The 22,875-nt window shown below is 43.3% G+C and overlaps 1 protein-coding gene across 6 annotated transcripts in view; it reads left to right on the forward strand.

Annotated features, from left to right (window-relative positions):
- The window catches only part of bahcc1a (BAH domain and coiled-coil containing 1a), a 62,217-nt gene that overhangs the window by 32,414 nt on the left and 6,928 nt on the right, over positions 1–22,875 (forward strand). For 2 of the 6 annotated variants that reach the window (XM_075453179.1, XM_075453180.1), the window contains exons 4-23: positions 4,581–4,703; positions 4,908–7,205; positions 9,192–9,303; positions 9,420–9,619; positions 9,799–9,960; positions 11,185–11,441; positions 11,590–11,935; positions 12,830–13,759; positions 15,025–15,194; positions 15,378–15,514; positions 15,718–15,831; positions 18,430–18,544; positions 18,846–19,083; positions 19,194–19,388; positions 20,618–20,791; positions 20,921–21,201; positions 21,487–21,564; positions 21,749–21,878; positions 21,983–22,097; positions 22,632–22,707. In XM_075453179.1, coding sequence (XP_075309294.1) covers positions 4,581–4,703; positions 4,908–7,205; positions 9,192–9,303; positions 9,420–9,619; positions 9,799–9,960; positions 11,185–11,441; positions 11,590–11,935; positions 12,830–13,759; positions 15,025–15,194; positions 15,378–15,514; positions 15,718–15,831; positions 18,430–18,544; positions 18,846–19,083; positions 19,194–19,388; positions 20,618–20,791; positions 20,921–21,201; positions 21,487–21,564; positions 21,749–21,878; positions 21,983–22,097; positions 22,632–22,707 — 6,251 coding nt within the window. The remainder of the gene's footprint in view (positions 1–4,580; positions 4,704–4,907; positions 7,206–9,191; positions 9,304–9,419; positions 9,620–9,798; positions 9,961–11,184; positions 11,442–11,589; positions 11,936–12,829; positions 13,760–15,024; positions 15,195–15,377; positions 15,515–15,717; positions 15,832–18,429; positions 18,545–18,845; positions 19,084–19,193; positions 19,389–20,617; positions 20,792–20,920; positions 21,202–21,486; positions 21,565–21,748; positions 21,879–21,982; positions 22,098–22,631; positions 22,708–22,875) is intronic. The other 4 variants (XM_075453184.1, XM_075453183.1, XM_075453182.1 and 1 more) reach the window with 4 other exon arrangements.

The raw sequence follows: 22,875 nt of genomic DNA on the forward strand, positions 1-22,875 counted from the left end.
AAATTTAAATTCAGAAATTGTTCTGTGATTCTCATATTTCAGGCATATACCTGTCATTGCGCATGATGTCTTTGTTTCCGCTGTTCCTCTGACAAATTTTCCAAGAATTGCAGATAGCAATTATCTCATTAGTAACTTCCTAGATAGTCACTTTTCAGGATAAAGCCTGAGAAAACTGTGGGCATATGTAACAGGCTAACTCATGACCTTCCTCTTTTATTTTACCTTTCATTTGGTGAAACACACAATAGTCCCCACATGTATTTAAATTGAAATCATGCTGGAGATAAAGGAGAGCCTTATAAAAAGCAGAAATAATTATTAAGCATTCCATGGCATCAATGCAGAGTCTACATGATGCTCTGAATGATTCATTTTAGGAACAGGATGGAATGAATAATATTCATTTGAAGCCAGATCCGAAAATCACATAAACATAAACAAAACATACAAACTGTCAGTGTTTTCATTTTTAAGGTGTCAGGTGCTGCTGTTTTGCTGAAGCCTATACGCACAAGGTGTTCTTTGGCATGCTGTAACGCAACAATATTTGACAACAGGAGCAAATGCTGCCTCCATCCTGAAGGTCTGGATTTGCCTCTTGTCTGAGACCTGTGCTTTTTTCCCCCCACTTAGTTCCACTCTTGTCTTTTTTTTTTTTTCTCCTGTTTTTCTCTCAGGTACTGTTTGATTTGATTTAGGCATCAAAACTGTATTGGATTGGGTTGCAAAACTACTTCTTTTTTCTCAACGCAAGGGAAGGCAAGTTTATTTGTAGAGCACAATTCTTACACAAGGCAATTCAAAGGGCTTTACAGCTACATGAAATCACAAGAAGGCAAATAAAATCATTCCATAAAACATAAAAATAATCATCAATTAATTAAATTAAAAGCGAAGAGAGCAAATAAAATACTTTCAGGTGTAATATGCACAGCTAAATATAACTATTTTCAGCCTGGATTTGAACATAGTCAGAGTTGAGGCCTGTCTCACATCTTCTGGAAGACTGTTCCAGATTTTAGGAGCATAAAACTGAAACGCAGCCTCACCTTGTTTAGTCCTGACTCTGGGCACCAGCAGGAGACCCCTCCCTGAGGTTCTTAGAGTCTGAGTTGGTTCATATGGCTCTAACCATAACTATCATGGTCAGGCTTACCCCAGCCTTTACACCCAAGTAATCATCACTGTGGATAAATTTGGGATAAGGGCAAGTCAATTACACAGTATGTCCCAAAAAACTGGATGTTAATCCTAGAAACATAGTCTCATAATATAGATGATGAGCTACAAGACTGATGAAAAACAAGTTGAGAATCATACAACAGTTTTCACACAGTCCACACTAGAATGAAGCTGTCCAATATGGAAAGAATTCTCGACTCTCAGTTTCTGGTGTTGGCCAAATAAGAAAAGAGAAAACAAAGTGTTTACAACTTGTCTTCATTGGCACAGATAGTGTGGAAATTCTGTGTCTCTTGGATTTTGTCTTCTATTACAAAATACAATAACAGCCATTGTATGCACTGTTAAAAATATTAAATTAATATTAAAATATTATTGGAAGCAACTGGTAAGTTAATTTACAAAAAAAAATGTTAAAATTATTTTCAGGTATGGAAGTGTTTTAATAAGCCCCTTTGAATCAACCAATTGGAAAAATTAAAAAATGAAACATAAACAAAAAAAAAAGCTGTGGGCAGCAGGCAGCAGGCCTGAGGCCAGCTGGCTGTAGTCCAAATGACTTCTTATGTTATGCCAAAAATAATCACAGTCTCATATCTCTGTCCATACATATACACACATACGTGCACACACGCAATTGCCTGCACACACCTGTCTAATCCACTCCTGTTTGATACGCCTTTCCAAGCCTATCTTCAGTTGTCCATCTTTCCTTCTGTAAGCAGTTGCTAGCTTTCCTTTTGAAGGATTTAAGCTGCACCCCCACCTCTCTTCTTCTACACGCCTGCTTCTTTCATTCTCTCTCTCTTGTGCCAGCCTGCACCCCTTCCTTTCAATTAGTCAAACCTGAAGAGATGCACCACAGCACTGCCCCTCCTCCGCCAAACATCTCTCGTCTCGTCTCCTCTTCTCCTCCCTTTCTGTGTCTCGATGGTTCTGTCACTTTTTCCTCAATTAGCAAACCAGACAAGCAGCTCAGGCTGCTCCTCCTCTCCTCTTGGTCTTCTCATGCCTTGCTCTGTCCATCCATTTCCCAATCTCTAAAATGTTAAAGCCATCTCCTTGTAGAAAATTTATAAATTCCACTTATGTAATTTTTTTGTCTTCAAGCAAAAATACAGACACCCTCATAAGTATTTTATGTGGCTAGTATCCTCAAAGCTGAGAGGGGACTAATGCTAATGTAGCAGGCCTAATTCTCTTCTGCCTCTAGGTGCTGTTCTATATCTAGCCCCCTTCTTTGTCTTCCTTGTCAGCTTGCTTTGCTCAACCCACCGGGCTGTGAGAAATACCCTCAGAACTTCTGGAAATCATTCTATTGGATGCAGCTCTGTTTGCTCTGCCTCTTGCCCCTACTGCTCTCATTGAAAGGAGGGCATGCACTGGGAACTCTCCTCTGTCATCCACTTGCTGATGCTGACGTGTGTGTGTGTGTAAGTGAAGGGAGTGAAAGAGAGCGATACTGCTGTGCAGTCAGCAGACTGCACTAAGACCCTGCTCACGCAGCCTGCAGCAGCAGCAGAAGCAGCAGCAGAAGCAGCAGCAGCAGCAGCCGCTTCCCTTGTCCTGACCAGATTAATGGCTGAATGGGCTCTGCCATGCCCAGCAGTCCCCCTCTTTCCGCCCCATTGGAGAGCATGCTGAAACTGAGCGGGCTGGCATTATCGGGCACAGCCAGACCACACTGTGAAAAGGGATTACGCCGTCAATCGTCACGCTCACAAACAACATGCTGCTGCAGAAAAAAGGCCTTCTCTCAGCTTGGATAAAGACTGGCAAACCACTCTCTGCTTTTCTTACCCCCAAAATCAGAGAAAAATGTTTTGCTTAAACAAAGGATCCCCCTCCTCCCTCAGCTGATGAATTGGCATAAATGTGCATGCTTATTAATCATCACGGCAAAGAAAGAGACAGAGACAAAGGGAGGGAAGGGAAAAGAGTAGGAAAGGTAGAAAAGCAGGTGAAAGAAAGAAAAGGTGAGAGTATGCAATTATCACTGTATTGCCTTCCCCAGAAACCAGCACCTCCTGTGTTATTGCAGGGCTGTTTGCCCTCTCTGTGCATTTCATTAATTAAGATGGGAGGATGCAGAGGCCGCAATGAGACGAGGTCATTAAGCCCACCACAACACTCCTCCCTCCCCTGAGCTGACTCACAGCACCAATTCCATTGTTCCACAAGTAGAAAGTGAGACATTCAACACTCAGAGCAGCAGTAAAAACCAATGCTGTACACGTACGCACAAGGCCAAATGAACCGCATCTGAGCTTTCCTGGATCAAGTCACATGCTTGCCAACACAAATATGTCTGTCTTTCATTTAGCTTGTACAGAGCTACACTTCCCTCTCTTACTTTCCTTCCCTTCATGTTAGTTATATTAGATTATGAGGGTGAGACAGGTGCAAAAGCAGGAAAAAGATATGAATCGCCTGGGCTTCTCTAGAAGACACTGAGGTCACATAAATGCCTGAATGCTGATCAGTAGATCACCTGTCTGTCCATCTCTCAGTCATGTGGATTTCAAAGGAGTTAAACACGAAAAAATAATGCACGTGTGTGTATATTCATCCAACCTTCTTCTTTTTCTTTCTTGCACAGGTCCATATAGGTTTACCTGTGTAGTGTGGTAGCATGTGTAAAATCACAGCTCTTTTTGGTATCAAATTACAAAATGTGCGCAGTAAAGAACATTTCCTTGTAATTCTATCATACTGTGACCATACTGGCCTATTTTTCTATTCTTTATTCTTATTTAATTTTATTCATAAATAACTCTCTTGTTGTGGGGTGGAATTATTAATCACACAGTTGTGGAGATAGGGTAATTAAATTTGCATTAATGTGTTTAGATGCTATAGTGACCTAATTGCAGTTGAAGTGCGTTGTCATAGCGATATTGGTCCCAATATTGAGGTGGGCTTTCATCTCAGTCCATCTTTTCATTTTCCTCCACCCTTAAAGTCAGTTTAGTTTCCCACTGTCCCATTATAAATGGGTTAGTGTAAATGTCCTCCAGATGGGCCTGATGTATTGAGCTGAGGTGTACTGACATTCAACATTCAAATTACCTTTTACCTATGGGTTAGCCATTCCGCTCACTGGTGGCACAAGCTACAAATCCAACCATCTCACTCCATTCAGATTGATACATGTTGCCACCTGAGCCGTATGCTAAAAAATAAAGGTAATTTGGTACAGCAAATCTCAGGCTTGTTTTTATATAATGTTTCTATTATAAATTCAGACAGGAAAGCCAAACATTAGAGACACAGCCAGTACTTATTTGCATATGAACACCATCAGCAGCATTGGACTGGGAGGATTACAGTGTATTACTGCATCAGATTGGCTGTTGCCCTGTCTTATTAACCCCTCCTTCCCTCACTCTTAACAGGCCCTGGATATCCTCGATTCTCAGGGAGTTTGGCCCATACTTTCCTTCCAATGAGCCACTTGGACCACCATGCCAACAGTGGCGTTCTCTATGGGCAGCACCGTTTCTATGACACACAAAAAGGTGAGATGTAAGAGGGTAAAAATTTAGAAGTAATTCATTTAAATCAAATTTAAACAATGTAGTATGGTCTACTTGGTTCAGGAATACTGACAAAAAGATGCAGAGAAACAAGATCATCATCAGAAACAAAAATTCTTTCTTTGCTTTTTCACATGTATTTCATATGTATTTTTCTTTACTGACCTATCACAAATCCTGTTGTAGAGAACTTCTATCTGCGAGGTCTCCCATCCCAGCCACCTCTCATCTCAGCCAATCATAGTCTGCCACCGATGTCCAGGGCAGGTTCAGGGCACTCTCAGGGGTCCTGCAGCAGAGACAGAGATCCAGGAATAGGGTCAAGTATACATAAGGGTCTCAAAGAGTCATCAGTGGAAAGGGGAGTGGTACCTGTCAAGGACAAAGAGAGGTCCAATAGCAAGCAAGAAGCTAAGGAACGACAACAACAACAGCATCATCACAGCCACCAGACAGCCCAAACCACACACCACCACCATTCCCAGACCCATCAGCAGCACCCTCACTATCCACAGCACCCGCTGCCCTTGGAGGAGGTAAATAGTAGGGCCCTGGAGAGGCACAAGGCGTCACTCACAATGGAATACAGCAAGGAGCACCCTCAAAGTATGGGCAAATCCCTCAGTGCCTGCTTGCACAATGGCAAGATGCAAAACGGAGATGCAGGAACTGCAACGGGGGCCAAGGTCTCCATGTCCAGCTGTGGCGGGGAGGGCACAGCCCTTCGGGGTATGGGAGGTGGGAGCAGCAGCCAAGGCAGACATATGGGGTCCAGTGGCAATGGCCGCTGTACCAAAGAAGGGATAAGTGGGGAGATGAGGATCAGCGAACAACCTTCAGACTGTCTGGAAAGGGGTCAAGCACCACTTCACTGCTCTCTGCCCTACTCTGTACCCCCACCCTTACACATGGGTTCTGCTACTGGAGGGGCACACCCTCACCCCCATCCTCACGCTCATCCTCATACACATCCTCACCCTGGGGGCTTCCACTGCCTTCAACTCCACCCCAGCCATCCACACCATCCGCATCACTCTCACCATACACACCACCATCCAGACTTTTTCTGCCCACCCCCACCTGCTCCTCTTGCCAACCCTGCTTCACAAGAGAGGGGCCCAGTCAATGTAGGGCGAGAGCCTAAAGTCACAGGCCCTACATTTGTGCCATCTGTGGCAGACCTAGGGGACAAATCTAGTGGGCCATTCCAGCTTGGCAACTCCGATTGCCAGGGTGTTGGTAATGGAGGAGGAGGCAACAATGCCAAGGACAAAGCAATAGAAAAGAATAGTGGGGCTGGACACCACAGTAGCTGGCAGAGGAAACAACAACAACAGCAACAGCAGCATTCGTACAGAAAGACAGAGAAGGCCCCAGACTGGATGCAGTCCCATCACCAACACGTTCAGCCCTCACAACTTCCTCCACCTTCCCAGCAACAACAACATCAGGTTGTTCGATCACGGAGTGCTGAGTGCATCAACAGTGGTGTGGAAATGGATGTGTTCAGGTCCTCACTGTCCCAGGGACCCAAGGCAGGGCACTCTGTGCCTCATTCTGTAAACACCTCTCCTTACAGAGACTGTTCCCATCAAGTACCCCCAAGTAACTCCTCACCTATTGGAAATAAAAACATGGCTCAACATAACGGGACTGGAGCAGCCCATGGTCCTGCAGGTAGCTGCTCATTACAGAGAGATGGCCAAAAGGTAGCCAGGATTCGCCACCAGCAACATGGCCGACCTGGCCCAGATGCTCCCTCTCCAGCTGAGTTGAACCAGAGCAATAGTCAGGAGCTTAAAAGAAAGATGGACATGTCTCCTTATGGTTACAGCAACAGCAGTGGGCAACATCACCATCAGCAGCCACCGGTGCCACCCTGGGCCATGAGGCCTCCCCATCACATGCCACAACCTGAGGATGAACAGAGGAAGTCTTACATGGAGATAGGGAACACTGGTGGGCAACACTCACAGCAGCAGCAGCAGCAGCAGCAGCAGCAACAACAACAACAACAACCGGGAATGAACCTGCCTCCTCCACAGCCCACCTCTGCATCACCCCTAGGTCAGCAACAGCAGCAGCCACAACAGCAACCTGACCCCCAAGGTCCAACTCAGGGTGAGAGCAGTGCCATGAAAAGCCTGCTAAAGTACAGCAATCAGCAACAGCCACTGCTCCTCTCTCAGAAGAGCCCGTTTGGGGGTCTGGGAAGTCTCAAATCTGGTCTGTCAGGGGGTAGCTGTGCCCTGCAGGGCAACAAACAGACTCTACCTTCCAGGAAGGGCCCTGCCAATGACAGTGAGCGCACTGAATACAATGGGCGGGGACGGGAAATGGGGGACACAAGTCATGGGGAAAGTGAGGTGCGGCAGCCACCAGTGGGAATTGCAGTGGCAGTGGCCAGACAAAGGGAACCACCGTGTCGTTCAGGAGACAGTCACCCCAACAGCCGCCAAGGAAGGGTGCATCCTTCTGTGAAAGGTAAATATGAACAACACGTCTCTGACCTTGCAATGTGAATACACAGGGTTACTGAAATAGTTTTAAAATAATAATAATACAAATATTATAATATAATAAATAATTAGTACATTTTGTAGTAAAGTAACTAAACTTATTTTCATTTAAAGGATAAGACCGGTTTTTTGACATTGGGCCCTTGATTTCACATTATAACATGATGTTCTACTCACCCCTGCTTGTTGTTGGTCATTTGGAGCTGTTCCGAAGATATTCGCGAGGCGTCTGGCTGCTCTCTTGAGATATTCGGCCATGAAACGGTTTCCTATGGGCAAGCTTATACAGGCACAAACTATGCTGTTTATAATTTATTAATTACTCTACACTAGCACTGATAACGTGGAGGTGCGTCGCTTACTTAAAAAAAATCCGGGTTACTAATTTTGAATTTTAGCCGAATTAATAAATAGGCAGCAGGTCTGTGGGCTGTCTGTGGCAGTAGCACGACGAGGAAGTCAGTAACACCCACTTTACGACAAAAAAAAATCCAAATTACAATAACCCGGATTTTTTTAAGTAAGCGACGCACCTCCACGTTATCAGTGCTAATGTACAGTAATTAATAAATTATAAACAGCATAGTTTGTGCCTGTATAAGCTTGCCCATAGGAAACCGTTTCATGGCCGAATATCTCAAGAGAGCAGCCAGACGCCTCTCGAATATCTTCGGAACAGCTCCAAATGTTCAACAACAAGCAGGGGTGAGTAGAACATCATGCTATAATGTCAAATCAAGGGCCCAATGTCAAAAAAACGGTCTTATCCTTTAAAGAGATAAGTGTCATATATGGTATATAATTCCCCAGGCTTTAATACTTTATATTATTTGCTCTGCAGCAGCCCCAAACATAGGATGTGCGTCTTTTTATATTCATTTAGCAATCTTGGTATCCTTACAACAGAGTATTTTATTTTTCCCCTAAAAAGAAACAGTAAAATTGCACTGACAAAAAAGTAAAAAATAGGCATTAATATTATAGGCATTAACATTATGCCCATATAGAAATTAGTTCAAGTAAATGTTTAAAGTGACAAATAGTAAAAGCAATTTACATAACACACCACAGCTCCAAACTTGAATTTATCAGCAAGTCAAAAAAAAAAAAGTACCATTATTTTTAGAGACACTCTTCCATTAAAATTACATCTTTACTTAGTTAAATTTTTATTTTGTTCTATCTTATTTATTGTTTGGGTTTTATCTAACATTAACTGTTTTTCAAAGTAGCTGAGCAAAACACTCAAGAGTGAGTAAGGTTAAGGGTGAACAGATGCAGCTGGGCAAGTGGAGAAGATAGAGGCGGGTCTAATTAGCATATTCATCAACGTTGGTAATTAAATCAGGCAGCGGTGTAGTGTTACATCTGAGTCATTGTGAGGCATAAAGGGATTGTTTTAATGTAAAAAAGTTTTAAATATCTAACTGGGGAGAACAGATATTCATTTTCAGGGTTTTAATCGATGCCAGAAGAGGGTTTTTAAATAACAGTACCAAACGAATGTCCCTTTTAAGATCTGGACTTATGGCCCATCTATTTATGTTGTGGATACAGTGGATTGCCATGCAATGCCTCTCAAAAGTCCAAACAAGCATTTTGATATGAGACTGTGGTTAATTTTTTTAAAAGAACACAAATATGATATAATAGATGATTAAGGGTTTAGTTGAGTTTGCTTTCAGATGTATATCATATTCAAAACTTTGTGTTGAAGACAACTTCCCATGTCATTGGATAGATGTCTGAATGTAATGTCTTAGAAGCACAATTACGTCCAGACCCAAGGATTTAAGATATAATAAATGACTGGGTTTTTCATAATTTCAAGCCAATGTTATTTTTCTTGTTCTGCTATATGGTAAAAAAAAAAAAAATATGAAAAAGGGGGGAAAAGGGACTCACGATGTACAAGTGAAAGCTGATGGTTAAGTCGATGTTTATCTCTCAGGACCGCCCCGCTCCATGTATCCCTCAGATCCCACTGAGGAGGAAAGGAAGAGGGTGAGTGAGGAACAAATAGGTCTCACTTGCCTGGACAGAGAGAGAGATGCATATATCAGGTGGGCAAATGCAAAGCTATTGCTCAATACTCAACTCAAATCTGCATGGTCACAAAACACACAGTTTTCCGGTCTCTTACTTGTATACGTTTGTCTTTGCCTCATCGTGATCACAGGGATAATAAAGACAGGGTGGAGTTTGCAAGGATCCACCCCTCCAACAGCTGTCATGGAGACCTTACCTCTCATCTCATGGTCCCTGGTGGGACTTCTCTCCAGTCTGGACAGTTAGGAGATCCTGCTGCACATTCTGCTCACCATCACTGGATGCCAAGAAATGGAAGTCCATCCCTATGGATGACAGGACATTCTTATGGTAAAAAAAAAGATTTGGAAATAAGATGCTAAAATTGTTCTTACTCATTCCAGTATGATTCATTTGAACATTTTTGTGATTTCAGAGTTGATGATATAAACAATATTGTACTGTCCATATTCGAGGTTTTGCCTAAAAAGAAAGGGATGTAATTCTCAAGTGAAATTATTTCTGTAAAGCAGGTATAGGTCATACAACCCTGCACCAGAATCTGCCCCCAGGCTTCTCTGCAGCAATGTCAGGCCCTTTGCAGCCAGTTCTTCCTCTGCCTCAGGACCCCTCTGCCCAGCTGGTGGTCCTGCCCTCTGAGCCTCCGACCCATCCTGCAACCCATCATCTAGGTATGATATACCTTTTTATTTTATTTCAGGGTTCATGATCTGAGGATGATATTCAATTAATTTTTGGTAATCTAAATGGTTTTGTGTTGAGTGTGCTGATCAGCTTCCAGTTCATGGGTTTGTTCGCACACACAGACACATTCCACAGTTTAAATATCACTTGCACTCCAAATATACAACCCAATAGCAATAGTGTTCTCAGTGAGTCAGAGTCCTCAGAAAAAGCTGTATGTGCATCACACTAAACTGTGACACCAGAGGAAGGGAAAGTGTTTAAAGATCACATCTTAAAACTCACAGTGGAGACATATTCAGTTAGCAGGAAGCAAAATTTAATTAGCTCACAGTCTTTGACAATACATTTCCTCGTGCGCTCCACAGGAGTTTCATCTGAGAAGAGAAGAGCATCCACAGAAACTGCCCCACAGGAAACATTTACATATCCAGTTATGAGTGGAAACTTTTGCTCTTTCACAAAATGGGTGAAAAGATTTGGATGGAAATGTTAGTGAGAGGAGCACGATAAATGAACACAGAAAATTAAAAGAAAAATAAGCTTGATAAGCACTTTTCTATAGTGTTGGGCACCTTAGGTGTAACAGCTATCGTTGAACATCCCTAACATATAATTGTACTTGTTTTTCAATCCAAACAATGTCTAAGAATAAACATCGTTAAACATGGAAACAAGGCTTTCTGCCAGACCCTCTTGCAAACCCCCTGTTGTGATTTTGTTTGCATGTTGGACATCTGTGTATAGATGTCTCAGTGAATTCTCCAGAAGGGCATACATCTATTCCCAGCCCAACATTTTGATCTCTAATCATCCTACAACCAGCATTTTCTGGTCATAATTCACCATTGTTTCAATGTTTTTCCCCAGCATTCCTAAATTCCCAAAGTAGTTAATTTCTTAAGAAACTGCTTTCTGTTTAGAGTAGAGGAGAGTGTGGGACTGTTGCTGCCGGGGGAGATGCTAGAAGGATCAAGAAGGATTTTTTTCTGAAGGGATAGATGTTGCTATAAAATTTGAATACAATTGTTTTGAAATGATCTATAATGCTTTTGCTGTTTTAAAATAGTTGTGTGGGAGGCACATAATGGTGGATATAGAAAAGACAATTGTTCTCCGTTCAATAATACATTTCAGTGTTTTGCATGTAGCATTGATGTGTGTGAATCCAGAAATCTTCTCATCACATTCCTCATCCCTCCTCTCATTAGATGTGATGGAGCAGCAAGGGCTGTGGCCCCCTGTGTATGGTGCCCGGGGCCCACCCTCCCACATGCAGCATCCTGCTGTGTACTCCCGATCTCAGTTTCTACGGCAACAGGAGCTGTACGCTCTCCAGCAGCATCAACAGCTCCAGCATCAGCACCAGAGTCATCAGTCACAACAACAGCTGCAGTCTCAACCTCAGCAGCAGCAACCACATAGAGCTGCACACAGCATGCACCACCAAGCCATTCACAATGTTCAGGTGTTTATCAAGTCTGTCAGGCTATCTCATTATTTACACAAATAACTGATTATTGTCCGGTTGACAAATATCGCTTCCTTGCGATGATACCTTTAATATTAGTTCACTAAATGTTACTGATAACAATAATTTCCTTTCTATATGACAGATGCAAAAGAGACCAGGTGAGCCATCGGACGAACTTGAGGAACTTATTTCAGAGCCAAGAACCTCCAAATCTGCCAAGGCCTACTCTTACAACCCACCGCAGAGGAACACCTCACCCCCTGGAGCCTGCGCCACTCACCTCTCCCCTTGTTACCAATCCCCCTCACTGCGACAGCATCCCAGAAGCACTCCTTCAACACCCTGCCCTGCCCCAAGTCCTGCAGCAGCAGCCCCTCACTCTCCTGCCATCAGCCCTGTCCCACCTCAAATGCTCAAGGGGTCTGAATCCCAGGAAAAGAGAGGCGAGGGACAACCCCCACAAGATTACCCAGAGTCTCTTGAGCCTGGTGAGCATAAGAAAAAATCTTTAGTTGTCCAACTGCCTTGGATGAAATATGTGCTGTGGCTGTAATTTAAGCAATACACGTGAAATCAAATTAATTATCGTCAAAGAAAAATGCTGATGGCAATAAGTTACATGTGTTAAATTTAAAAATATTCATTTATAAATAACACAACAATAGAATAAGAGCTGAAAAAGAACGCCAGGATTTCACACCTTTTATAATTTACTGAATGGTAACTGCATTGCCACTTGTAAGTGATCCTTGTTTTCCAGCGGGTGTTGTGGTTAAATGTGTGGGTGGCTCTTCTGGCTAACCCCTGATTGACTAAACAGCTAAAAGCTCAAGGAAATGGCTGCCGGCTGTGCCGGGTGCTTTACAGTACTGTTACCTTGGTAATGGCTGAGAAACACCTTCATTTTGGCCCTTACCTCACAGGGTCTGCTCTCTTTTCATCATTATTAATGTCTGGCTAAGGTCTCCCGCATGCCAGAGGAATTGTTAGGCTTGCTGATAAACCAAAGGTCTGGCCCACTTTAGATAATTCACACATGCATGTGTGCGTACATGCATGTCCACACACATACACACAAATACAGTTCCTTTCAGTCCTCTAGCCCTCCTGCTAAGAGATCAACGCAGGGGGCTACTTTATTGCCTTTCACTGTTTCTCACACCTTACAATCTAGGTAGCAAGAGAGTTAAGTTTAGAGCACGATATATAAATATTTCAAATTTGCATAATATCTGAAAATGCGAGGGTCCAATCAAGACCATGATGCTCTGTGTTGTATTTTTGTTGGAATACAGTTTAATTTTGCCAAAGTGTCAAGATTTTTATCAGATTAATTAAATCATTTATGATTAAAATGAAATTATCTATATTTTCATCTACAGACTTACCTCCTGGGTACACCTACCCTACTATAGCCATGGGCTACAGGAGCGGACCTTCCCCGCTGGATGTTCGACTGGCTGAGCCAGCAGAACTAGAAACAGTCCAAGCCGAGCCTACTGAGCATGCTCCCCAGTCTCTCGCTAGACTAGAAGAGGAGTTGGAATGCCAAGTCGTGGTAATGCCTCTCACAGAGCCACTCCCACTCAAGGAAGTGGAGCCAGAAAAGGAGGTAAGAGTGGTTGAAAGGGTTCTCGAACATAAGGAGGAGGCAGAGGTCGCAGCAGTGACCGCGGCCAACTATGTGCCAAGGGAGAAGGAGGCAGATGAGCAGGGTTCAGCTGAAGAGGACGTACTGGTTTGCCCCACTACTGAGAGTCCAGTGTGCGAGACAGCTTCCTGTCCAGTTCCCCTTTCAACGGAAGAGCTCAATAGGCCAGATGCTGTCATTACTTTGGAGGAGGAAGATGATGATAACGCAGTGGGTCGGGAGAGTCGGGTGGAGAATGATCAAAAGGTCAACATTCCCGGAGAGCAGGAGTCAGAGATGTCCGCCATCATCGAGCTTGACCCAGCTTCCCCTACTGCCACTGAGTCACAGTGCCCACCCCAGGAGGGAGCAAAGGACAATGAGCACCAGCATGAGAACAAGATGACCACTGATGATGCCTCAGTAGATTTTGCTTCTGCCTGCAGCCCAAGCCACGAAACTCTTGCTGTGCCCCACAAACCTCTCGTGCCCTGCTACTGGAGTCTGGAACTGCTGATTGCTGCTGCTTTTTGCACAGATGTACCCCCATTTCCCTTGTTCCCTTATGGCACCCCATCAGCCATGTCATCGCAATGCAGATCCAACCAGGGTATGGAGCTTCTGAGCGAGCTGGCAGATCTGGAGCTACAGCAGCAGAAGCGTACCTGTGGGAAAAGCCAGGGTGAGGGGCAGTAGATCTTCTGTGAATCACACATATTGACGTAAAGCAATATAGTCATATAGTTCATCCGTATCTCTTTCCACTGAGACACATTCCCACCACTCCACCCCCCACCCCCAGGCCTTGCCTTTGTCGTTCTCTGTTCCCTCCTAGATACTCCTCTCTTCCTGCTGGTCTCAAGAGCCTCTGGTGGATTCTAACATGTCCCCAGAGAGCCTGTCTGCATGCCTGTCTGTCGTTGCTCTTCTTAGGCATGTTAAAAGCACTTTTATTTCCTAAGGACTGTACTAAAGATGCAGAGGTCTCAGGAGAGAGAGAGAGAAGAGGCAGGGGACAGTGGTGAACAACTAATAAAGGGTGTACATCTTTCTTTTTCTTTTCTCTGTAATGTCCAGCTGAGAGACCTTCTTGCAGTCTCTTCATCCTGCAGCTGTTTGACTCAAAAAAGGAGACAATTTGCTTCCCTCTCTCCCAAACACAACACGTAACCAAAAGTTGGTTTGTAATCACAAAAGCAGTGGATGTTTTCAGCACCCTGGAGCATTGCCTGGTTAATTAGACCTCATTGTTTCAAAGTGCCTTTAAAAGCTTTCTTCAAAAGCGTTTTTCAAAGCTCCATGTGCTTTTTTATTCATGCAAAAGGATGTTTTGTGTTTACCACAGCATCCTAATGTATTTAACTGATCCCAAAAGAGGGTTCTAAAAAACAGTATCATTTGATTCCAGAGTAAGTGATGTTGTCTTCTTGACGCGATACTGTTGACAATTCAGGAAACTCGTGTGTCGGTTTCACAACAATAGATTTCGCTACACCAAGAACAACTGAGAGGATTATTATTAATGTTAAGATGTAAAGCAACACCACTTTGTAAACAATATGTCATGTTTCTCACTAGACTGCAATCTCTGCTATTCAGCCTGTAGCTCAGTCTATTAATAGCAGATTGTCCAAACAGTGCCAAAATCAGATACATAAGAAGCGCTTGGCTGAGATGACCACAGATGTAGCAGCATCTGTTGAGTCCATATTGATGTAGCAGATATGCTGCTGTCTCCTCGAACTGGCTTAATGCAAACAATTTTCACCTAAAACCTTTCTTCATTAACATATATTTACAACTTATTCCATTTAGAATTTAACATGAAACCATGTCACTTCATCTACCTGATGAGGAATATTTTGTTCGGTGGCATCTGTATCTGTAAATTGAGCATGTAAAAAGAAAGTTTGAAGTAAATAAGTGTTTTTCATTTGTTCCCTACAGAGGATGAGCTTCTCATGTTTGACCTCCATAGTCTTGCTACCTTGGCCACAGCCCGTGCCTTGGAGTTGGGATCCCAGGAAGGCGGCAGTATGGGTTCAGAGCGACATTTTCCAGCTCGGAGGATCTTCAATTTACGTAGAAAGTGCAGCTGGGCACCTCGTAATGAGCCAGTAAGACACAGCTATTTTGTGCCCATCTTGATCCTTCAAAAGCTAAAGATCGCAAAGGGGTTTACTGACTTTTTATTGAATAGATAGATAAAGATATTGCAGAGTGAAGATCAATTTTTGCTTGAAATGATCTACTTTGCTTTTAATATTAGCACAGTAACTTTCTTACTTTGTATACTTCAGGTATGTCCAGCCAAAGGTAGCATGGAAACAATGGATGGTCCTGAGCTTGCTATGCGCATGAAGTTGGCTGACATACAGCGTCGCTACAAAGAGAAGCAAAAGGAGCTGGCAAAACTTCAGAGAAAGCATGATCATCAGTGAGTGTGACCATATCTTCCTGTACCCCAAATTACATGAGTTTTCTATTCAAAATGTCCAAACTAAATACATGTTTTTAGTTTGAGAGTGAACCCCTTTCAATACTCTACAGTTACTGCCTTTTAAGTTCAAACACATTGTTAAGTTTGTATCATTAAGTTCTTTTGCCTGCTTTTGTGTTTAAATCTTATTGTGCATGCAGGAAGGAGGAAACTCCCCGCAGCCCAGCACGGCGAGGGCCAGGACGGCCGAGGAAGCGGAGACCCACCCTCAGCACAGGTCCAGTGTCCTCAACTGAGAGCCAAAGAAAAGTCAAGTGAGTATCAGTCAGCTCATCTCCGCTGGCTGGCTGTAGTCCAGTCCTGCATGATAAGCCCCTCTGTACCACGGCATACTGGGACTGCTTCTCACTGGCATAAACAAGAAAAGGGAGAACTGATGAGCCATTCCAGGAAGATTACTTAAATTCTTTCTAACCTAATAACACTGGTGTTAATAGTATAAGTTGTGTTGGCTGGCATTTAAACTTGATTTATGGACTACATATGCTTATAAATTCTCTCATTATGTTTAATTTTAGCCTAATATCTCAGTGGCACCACTTCATAGTTCATAGTTCATTGTAAGCTTTACTGGGCTTGGTTTAGGGGAAGCTGGAGGCTGGGTGACGAGGAGAGGATGTTGTTAGAGTACAATGAATTCTCCTGTGTCTTTCCCAGCAGCAGGACTGAGGTACAACTTTTCCATTATGGCCCCACAGGGTCACCAAAGGTCCAAAAGATACCGTGATACTGAGAAAGTCCAGGCAATCAAAGATAAGCTTACATTTGGAGCTTTAACTCAATTGCCATGTGTGTTTAAAAGAGCAGCAGGGCAGAGTGAAGGACATTACAAAACAAGGATCTATAACTCTTTCCTCATATATGTTTTTATATATATATATATATATTGCCATTTGATACTAGGGACTAATAAACAAGGAGGGTTCTAGGGATTACTGTTAGGCTTCAACTCGTCTTGTCATCAGGGTTCAGAAAGGCTTTGGTTGCTACATGTCACCTCGTGACATTTGCTTTTTCTCCATGTTCTCTTCACACTTCTTTCGCACTGTGGTTTCTGGGCAACAATCCCCAATTTTCCCAGCAGCCCCTCTGCGATGTCACCTCCACTCTCCTTCCACCCATGTACCCCTGCCTGCTCGCCATACACTGATCAAGGTGGGGATGCTTATGCTGGGTGACAATGACACCCGAATGAAAGGGTAACGGGCCCGGTCCTTGCAGTGAAGTGCGGTGGATGGGAGGTGATGGAATGTTTGTACAGGCCAGAGTACAGTAAATGGTTGTGTCTTTCTCTTCTGTTCCAAATTTTTATTCTTAGGTTGATCTCTCTATTGTTTAGGATGTGTGTGTGTGTGTGTGTGTGTGTGTTTGTGAAGTGCGCAAGAGAGCCGAGCAGCGAGCAGACAAAGGACTGATTAGCCCCATGTTGTGTTGCATCGCAGGGTTCTATAAAAGCATATACCGCACCTGTCACTCATGCTGATACAAGACACTGATGCTTTTGCACAGATGGAGTTCAGCAGCAGACAGCCAAACCATTTAGCATCTCTATCCTTACTTTAGTTTGCTTGAACCACCAGGAGTTTGTGGCAGTGTCTGAGTGAGAGATGCATTCAAGCTTCTCTGCTTGTTATATATGTCTCTGTAATTATGTAAAGATGCAGCTGTGTGTGCATTTACCCAGGCATTGTTTGTTTTTGTGCATGCCTCCGTTATTCCTTTGAGCAATGTGGTCCTTTGTGGCGCTGCTTTGATTTTTGAGGGGGGAGGTGGGAATACTGCTTGCCAGCAAACTCTACAAATCAATTCTGTTTAATTAGTCACTGTACGCTCAACCCCACCAAACACCCCACAGAGAGGAGAGACTCTGTCACATTGCGTTTGTCAGCAGAGGAAGGCAAGCCACGGCGGGATCTGCCTTACAGGGACAGCTCACACTTCACTGGCACCTCTGTCACTCAGTCTGTCAGTGGGCAGCCTGTCCCACTGCCTGACAATCACCTTCCTTCTTTTTTTTTTTCTTTCCAGTGTATTGTAGGTGCATGTAGGCCCACCCTGATATGAGATTATGAGTGATACATATATTACACCCTCTACATTCACATGCTTTTTTTCAAACTCTGAAAAATCACACATAAACAATTGAGCATACACACATTTGATCTGAACAATATCTGGTTACAGCACCATATATGGAACAATATGAGTTGAATGAACAAACTGAATTTTAAATATGCCGTATGTATCTACTTCACAAACTCTGCCCCACTCTGTATATGTGACTGATTTCCGCAGCCGTATGCACACTGCAAGAGGGGAAGTTAATCTTTTGTTTGAGTATGGCCTGGCTCATGCCTGTGTGGTCTACGGGCAGGCTTCCAGAGGGAAATTCAAGGGCGTTTGGAGTGGTCTGCCTGTGATGCTGCTCAGTGTAGGGGAAAGAGTGTGCCATAGTGATATGAAAAGGCAACTTGTGGAGAAAAAACAATACAGCTGAATACAAATTAAATGCCTTCAAAACATTCACAGTATCCTTCAGAGCAAGTGCAGTGCCTCTCAGGCCACAGACACACTCCCTTGATAAGGCATTAATGCCTCTTATACATCACCGCCCTCAGACAGTCCCAGGCTTCTTGTTAGATCCCAATTTTTCAAGTGTGTGGCTCAGACACTGAGCCCTCTTTGTCCTTTTTTTGTCACTCTGTTCAGCAGACAGAGAAAGGACAGTTATTAGATCCCACAGAGAGGTGACTCAACTCTGTTTTTCTCCTATGATGTCCTACCCCCACTTTTTCTTTCAAACCACCACCATTCTTTTCTGATAAATGCCTCTCTCTTGTTTTGACTGGCAGGTCGGTGGGGGTGGGGCTTGGCTTGTTGCCCGAGGACCTAGGAGGAGGTGGAGACAGCCAGAGAAGGAAGAAGAGGCTGTCCAGTCGAGGCTTTGAGCGACTCAGCAGCACACAGGTCAGGGTCCCCTTGTCCTGCTCGCTTTTGTCCTATAACTTGAAATGAAAGAGGCTGCTCTTTGTTTTTTTCCATTTGATATATTCCTTTGTTGCACACTATTTCTAATTAGGTACTACCTTAGGAGTTGAATCCTGTGCTCTCTATATGAATATTTTTTCATTGGGGCTTCTACAATTCTTTTTTCTTCTCTGTGTGTGTGCAAATGAGGGACCTCTTCCTCTAACATTCTGAGGCTTTTGTTGCTGCCATAACCGGGTGTGTAACTGGCTTTCTCTGTCTCTCTCATCTTTCTCTGTAGCAGCAGATAAAAGCACAGGGCTGCAGAAAAAGCAGTCTTCACAGCGTGCTCAGCTCCAAGCTGGCTGGTGATGTGGCTCAGCTCAAACAGAAGGCCCAGGTTAAAAAGAATTTCTCAGGAACAGGCTCAAGGGACAAAGACGTTTTCCCCTGCAACTCCAATGCCAAGCATGAGCACAGAAGCCAGGGAACAGTCAAAGCTGAATCCAGGCGAGAGTCTAGTGGACAAAGTGACACAGGTATTTACTGCCAGTTACTGTACTGATTGCTTTCGTGGTTATTAAGTTCACAATGGTGACATTTTTAGAAAAATATGCTTAATTTTTGCTTGATATTGCAAACTTCTCAGCAGCCAGTGTGGAAAGTGTCCCCCAAGAAAATTGGACAGGACTTGTGCGTCGTGGAAGTAAAAAAGGATCCACCACCCTGGCACAGGGTTCCTCCCACCTGAGCCAACCAAGAGGAAAAGTTCCTCGTAGCCAGAGGCAGGAAGCAACAGAGGAGGAAGGGAGCTCTTCAGCTGAGAGTGACTCCTCTGACCAAGGTGAGTCAGTGAATACTAATGTGGATATCAAACATACCCCCTGCTGTTCCTCTGTGGTAATTCAAAAATGCCAAAACGAGTAGGCTCGGCTTCGCATTGGTGTGTGCTTACATACGTCAAGCTGGCTTTGTGGGTAACATCGTCATCACATCACCCTGAAACACAAAGCCTATTCACCTCTGTTACTATCTCAATGAGAGCTCATAGGTGAATCAGCAGCAAATCAACTTAGACCACCCACAACAAGGAACATCAGTCCCTACTTGAAAGGCATGTGTGAAAAGGCTACAATGAGGAGCTAAAGATTTGAATTGAAATTATTGCTGAGTCAGAGATAGGATGCACCAAAAAAAACAAGTTAGCAAAGTGGAAAGTACTTCTGGTAATTATTCATGGTCTTGACCTTTGAACTTTAAGTTTAGAAGTTCCCCTGTGTTCCTGCTGATTTTTTTGGGTTCCTTGTTTTACAAAGTGAAGTTAACTAGAGATAAAGTAATTGATTGGCTAGTTGTGTTTTAGCTTGGTTAGACAAAAGCCACCTTCATAAGGTGATCTTGGTGGCTGAAGAGATGAAACAGAATAAAATGCTCCGGAAAACATTTGCACATGTGCTGCGGTGCATAAACAGCACTTCAGAGATTTCAAGCAAAAGAATAAAGAGATATAAAATGCCATACATATCCGAGGAGGGAATGAATCAAGTATACTCTTCACAATAGACCTTAAAATTCAGTACTCATTTTCTTAACTTGTAAATCATTCTAAATCCAACCAGAGGTGATTGAAAAGGTGTTGATGAATGTCTTGTAACAGACTGGCGTGTTCATGAACATCTTACACCTCAGCAATTGGCCTTGTTGGCTGGTCTGGTTTAGATGTGCAGCCACAGCTGTGGACACTTGGCTGTGAGAGACTTTGACAGCCCTGGAGACTCGCAGACTGGGTCAAAGAGCTCCAGTGACAAACATACACATAAACTCACTCTGACTTTCCCAAGCACACAAGCTCACAGTAACATGTGGGTTCACACCAGGAAATACCACTGTAGCAAAGCACTTCATACATCATCTCTATGAACCGTTAAACGCTGAACTTAAATGATAATGAGGTGCCTGTGAAATGACTGGGAATAAGTTGAAGATCTCTACTTGTTAGTAATGACTTAAAGAGCTGTTCGATAAGCCATGCAAGTTTACAAGAAAACACCTAATCTTTGCTATCACCATTAGAAGATGAAGAAGAGGAAGGCAGTTATGAGACAGATGACGGTCAAGATTACAGAACCCGACCCCCCAGAGACGTCACTTCTAACTCCTCCATGACGGGCCCCAGTCCCTCATCCATCGTTAAACTGGAGGCCAACCAGAAAGCAAGGAACAAAAAGAAGAGACAGGAGCTTTATGGTGAGACTGTCCTTTGAAATGATTTATAAGTCAACAAAGTTGCCCCACATCTTCATGGGAAGCATCTGTTTTGTGCTTGTCCTCCTTTCTCGTTTGGTCTAAATCTGTTTTTCTGATTGAACCACACAGGCTCTCAGTGTCTGCCTGGAGTAGAGGGGGAAGTCAAAGTAAGGAAGAAGCCCACCTGTAGGCTGAGCATGGCAACTGCAGTCAAAAACCACCAACACCAACGGCCTGAAGGAGTGAGAAGGACATGCGGACCCAGGCCTAAGGAACCCCGGTGGGGCAGCCTTGGGACAAGAGGCAGCCGCCACAGGAGGAACATGGGACTGGCCACATTCCCGACCACCAGTGAAAGGTTGAAGAGGGCGACACGCAAGAACACCATGCTGAGAGGGGCCATCACAAAGGTAGGATCATTTCTTACATGTACTGGAATTGATATATTAATGCTGTTTATATTATCTAAGAATCACAAAACAGAACACTGAAGAACAATGACAAAGGTAGAAATGGGTCTGCTGTGGAAGATTTTGGCTTAAAATGAATTCATAGATAAATCAAATGAATATGTATTTTTCAATTATGTGTACACAAACTGCCCCCATAATGCTTCCCCTGAATATGCTGTTACAATAACTAAAGTGTGTCAGATTCATCACTCATCTTCTTCATTCTCATGTTAACTTTCCTAGAGGAGAAGCTGGTCAATAGGAGCCGTGTCTCCACAGAGTGATGAGGGAAACAGCGGGCGAAGAGGCAAAGACCAACAGGTATGAGTCACCCCCAAATCACTAAACAGCATCTAAAATATGGAAATTTTCTGATGTAATGTTATTCTATATTGAGTCAGATTGTTAACGTCTATCTATATCAGATTTTCTACCTCCCCATTCACCTTTAATCCACCTCACATCCATTTATCTCTCCGTCTGTCCCTTTTGTTACGTTCTCCAGTCAAAGGGACGAGCAGTGAGTCGTCTGCTGGAGAGCTTTGCAGCTGACGAAGGCTTTCAGATGGACGGCAGCAGCTTCTCAGAAGAAGAGGAGGACAGTAGACACTCGTACAACAACAAATGCTCAGACGGTAAAAAGAAAAACTAAATAAACTGTTTCCTGTACCAAAACTTAAGAAGCAGATTGTTTTGGTGATGTTTAAGATTCCATTGGTGTCTGCTCTGTTCTATGCAGTTCCTAACTGTGTATTGGCCAAAGAACTCTTAACTGATGGACTGAAGGTGCTGATCTCCAAGGAGGATGAGCTTCTATACGCAGCCAGGGTCCACACTCTGGAGATCCCAGACATGTAAGTGAAGAGTAAGGGTGATCTTTCAATTACTTATGGGTGCCTATTTTATTCATTAGTAAGGTTATATGTGTTCATATACAAGCAGAGCTCAACAATGGGCTATTCAGTCTTTTAAACATTATGAAGACGACCTATTTATTATATGCAAAACACTGTAAACCTTGCGAAAATTGGCATCTATAAAGCAGCTGAAGGATATAAAATCCAAGTGATGAGTTGGAGGATAATGCATCCATTCAAATATCAATCATGTATACAAGGTTTCCTGGGGCCAATTGCAAAAACAGAAACTTTTCATGGCCGCACAAGCAGCAAATTTTATCTTCCTTTGTGTCTTTTTACTTACATAACAAATACTACATTATTCCTTACTGAGCTTTGAGTATCAATATTGCTCCTCTGGCTCAGGCAGCAAAGAGATGCTATAGCAACAGCAATGTGAGTAACATGTGACATGGGAGTTAAGCAAGCATAATACTAGCCTCTGAAAATAACCACATCTTTTTCTCTCTGCTGTGCTTTTTCCTTTAGCTTTAGCATCGTTATCGATGGTGAAAGAGGAAACCGACCAAGAATCTATTCATTGGAACAACTGCTACGGGAGGCTGTAAGTTTAACTCACTAGACTGAAATAGTGTTTGTTACATTACAAATCACCTCTCGTATGATCACATCACTTCCATTTCTTATAAAAAACAACCCAAACATCCACTTTCTACCTTTTCTGCATTTCTAGTTATTTTGAATTTGAAACAAAAGATGACATGAACATTAT

This window comes from Odontesthes bonariensis, chromosome 21 (genome assembly GCF_027942865.1).
Source record: "Odontesthes bonariensis isolate fOdoBon6 chromosome 21, fOdoBon6.hap1, whole genome shotgun sequence".
Classification (NCBI taxonomy): domain Eukaryota; kingdom Metazoa; phylum Chordata; class Actinopteri; order Atheriniformes; family Atherinopsidae; genus Odontesthes; species Odontesthes bonariensis.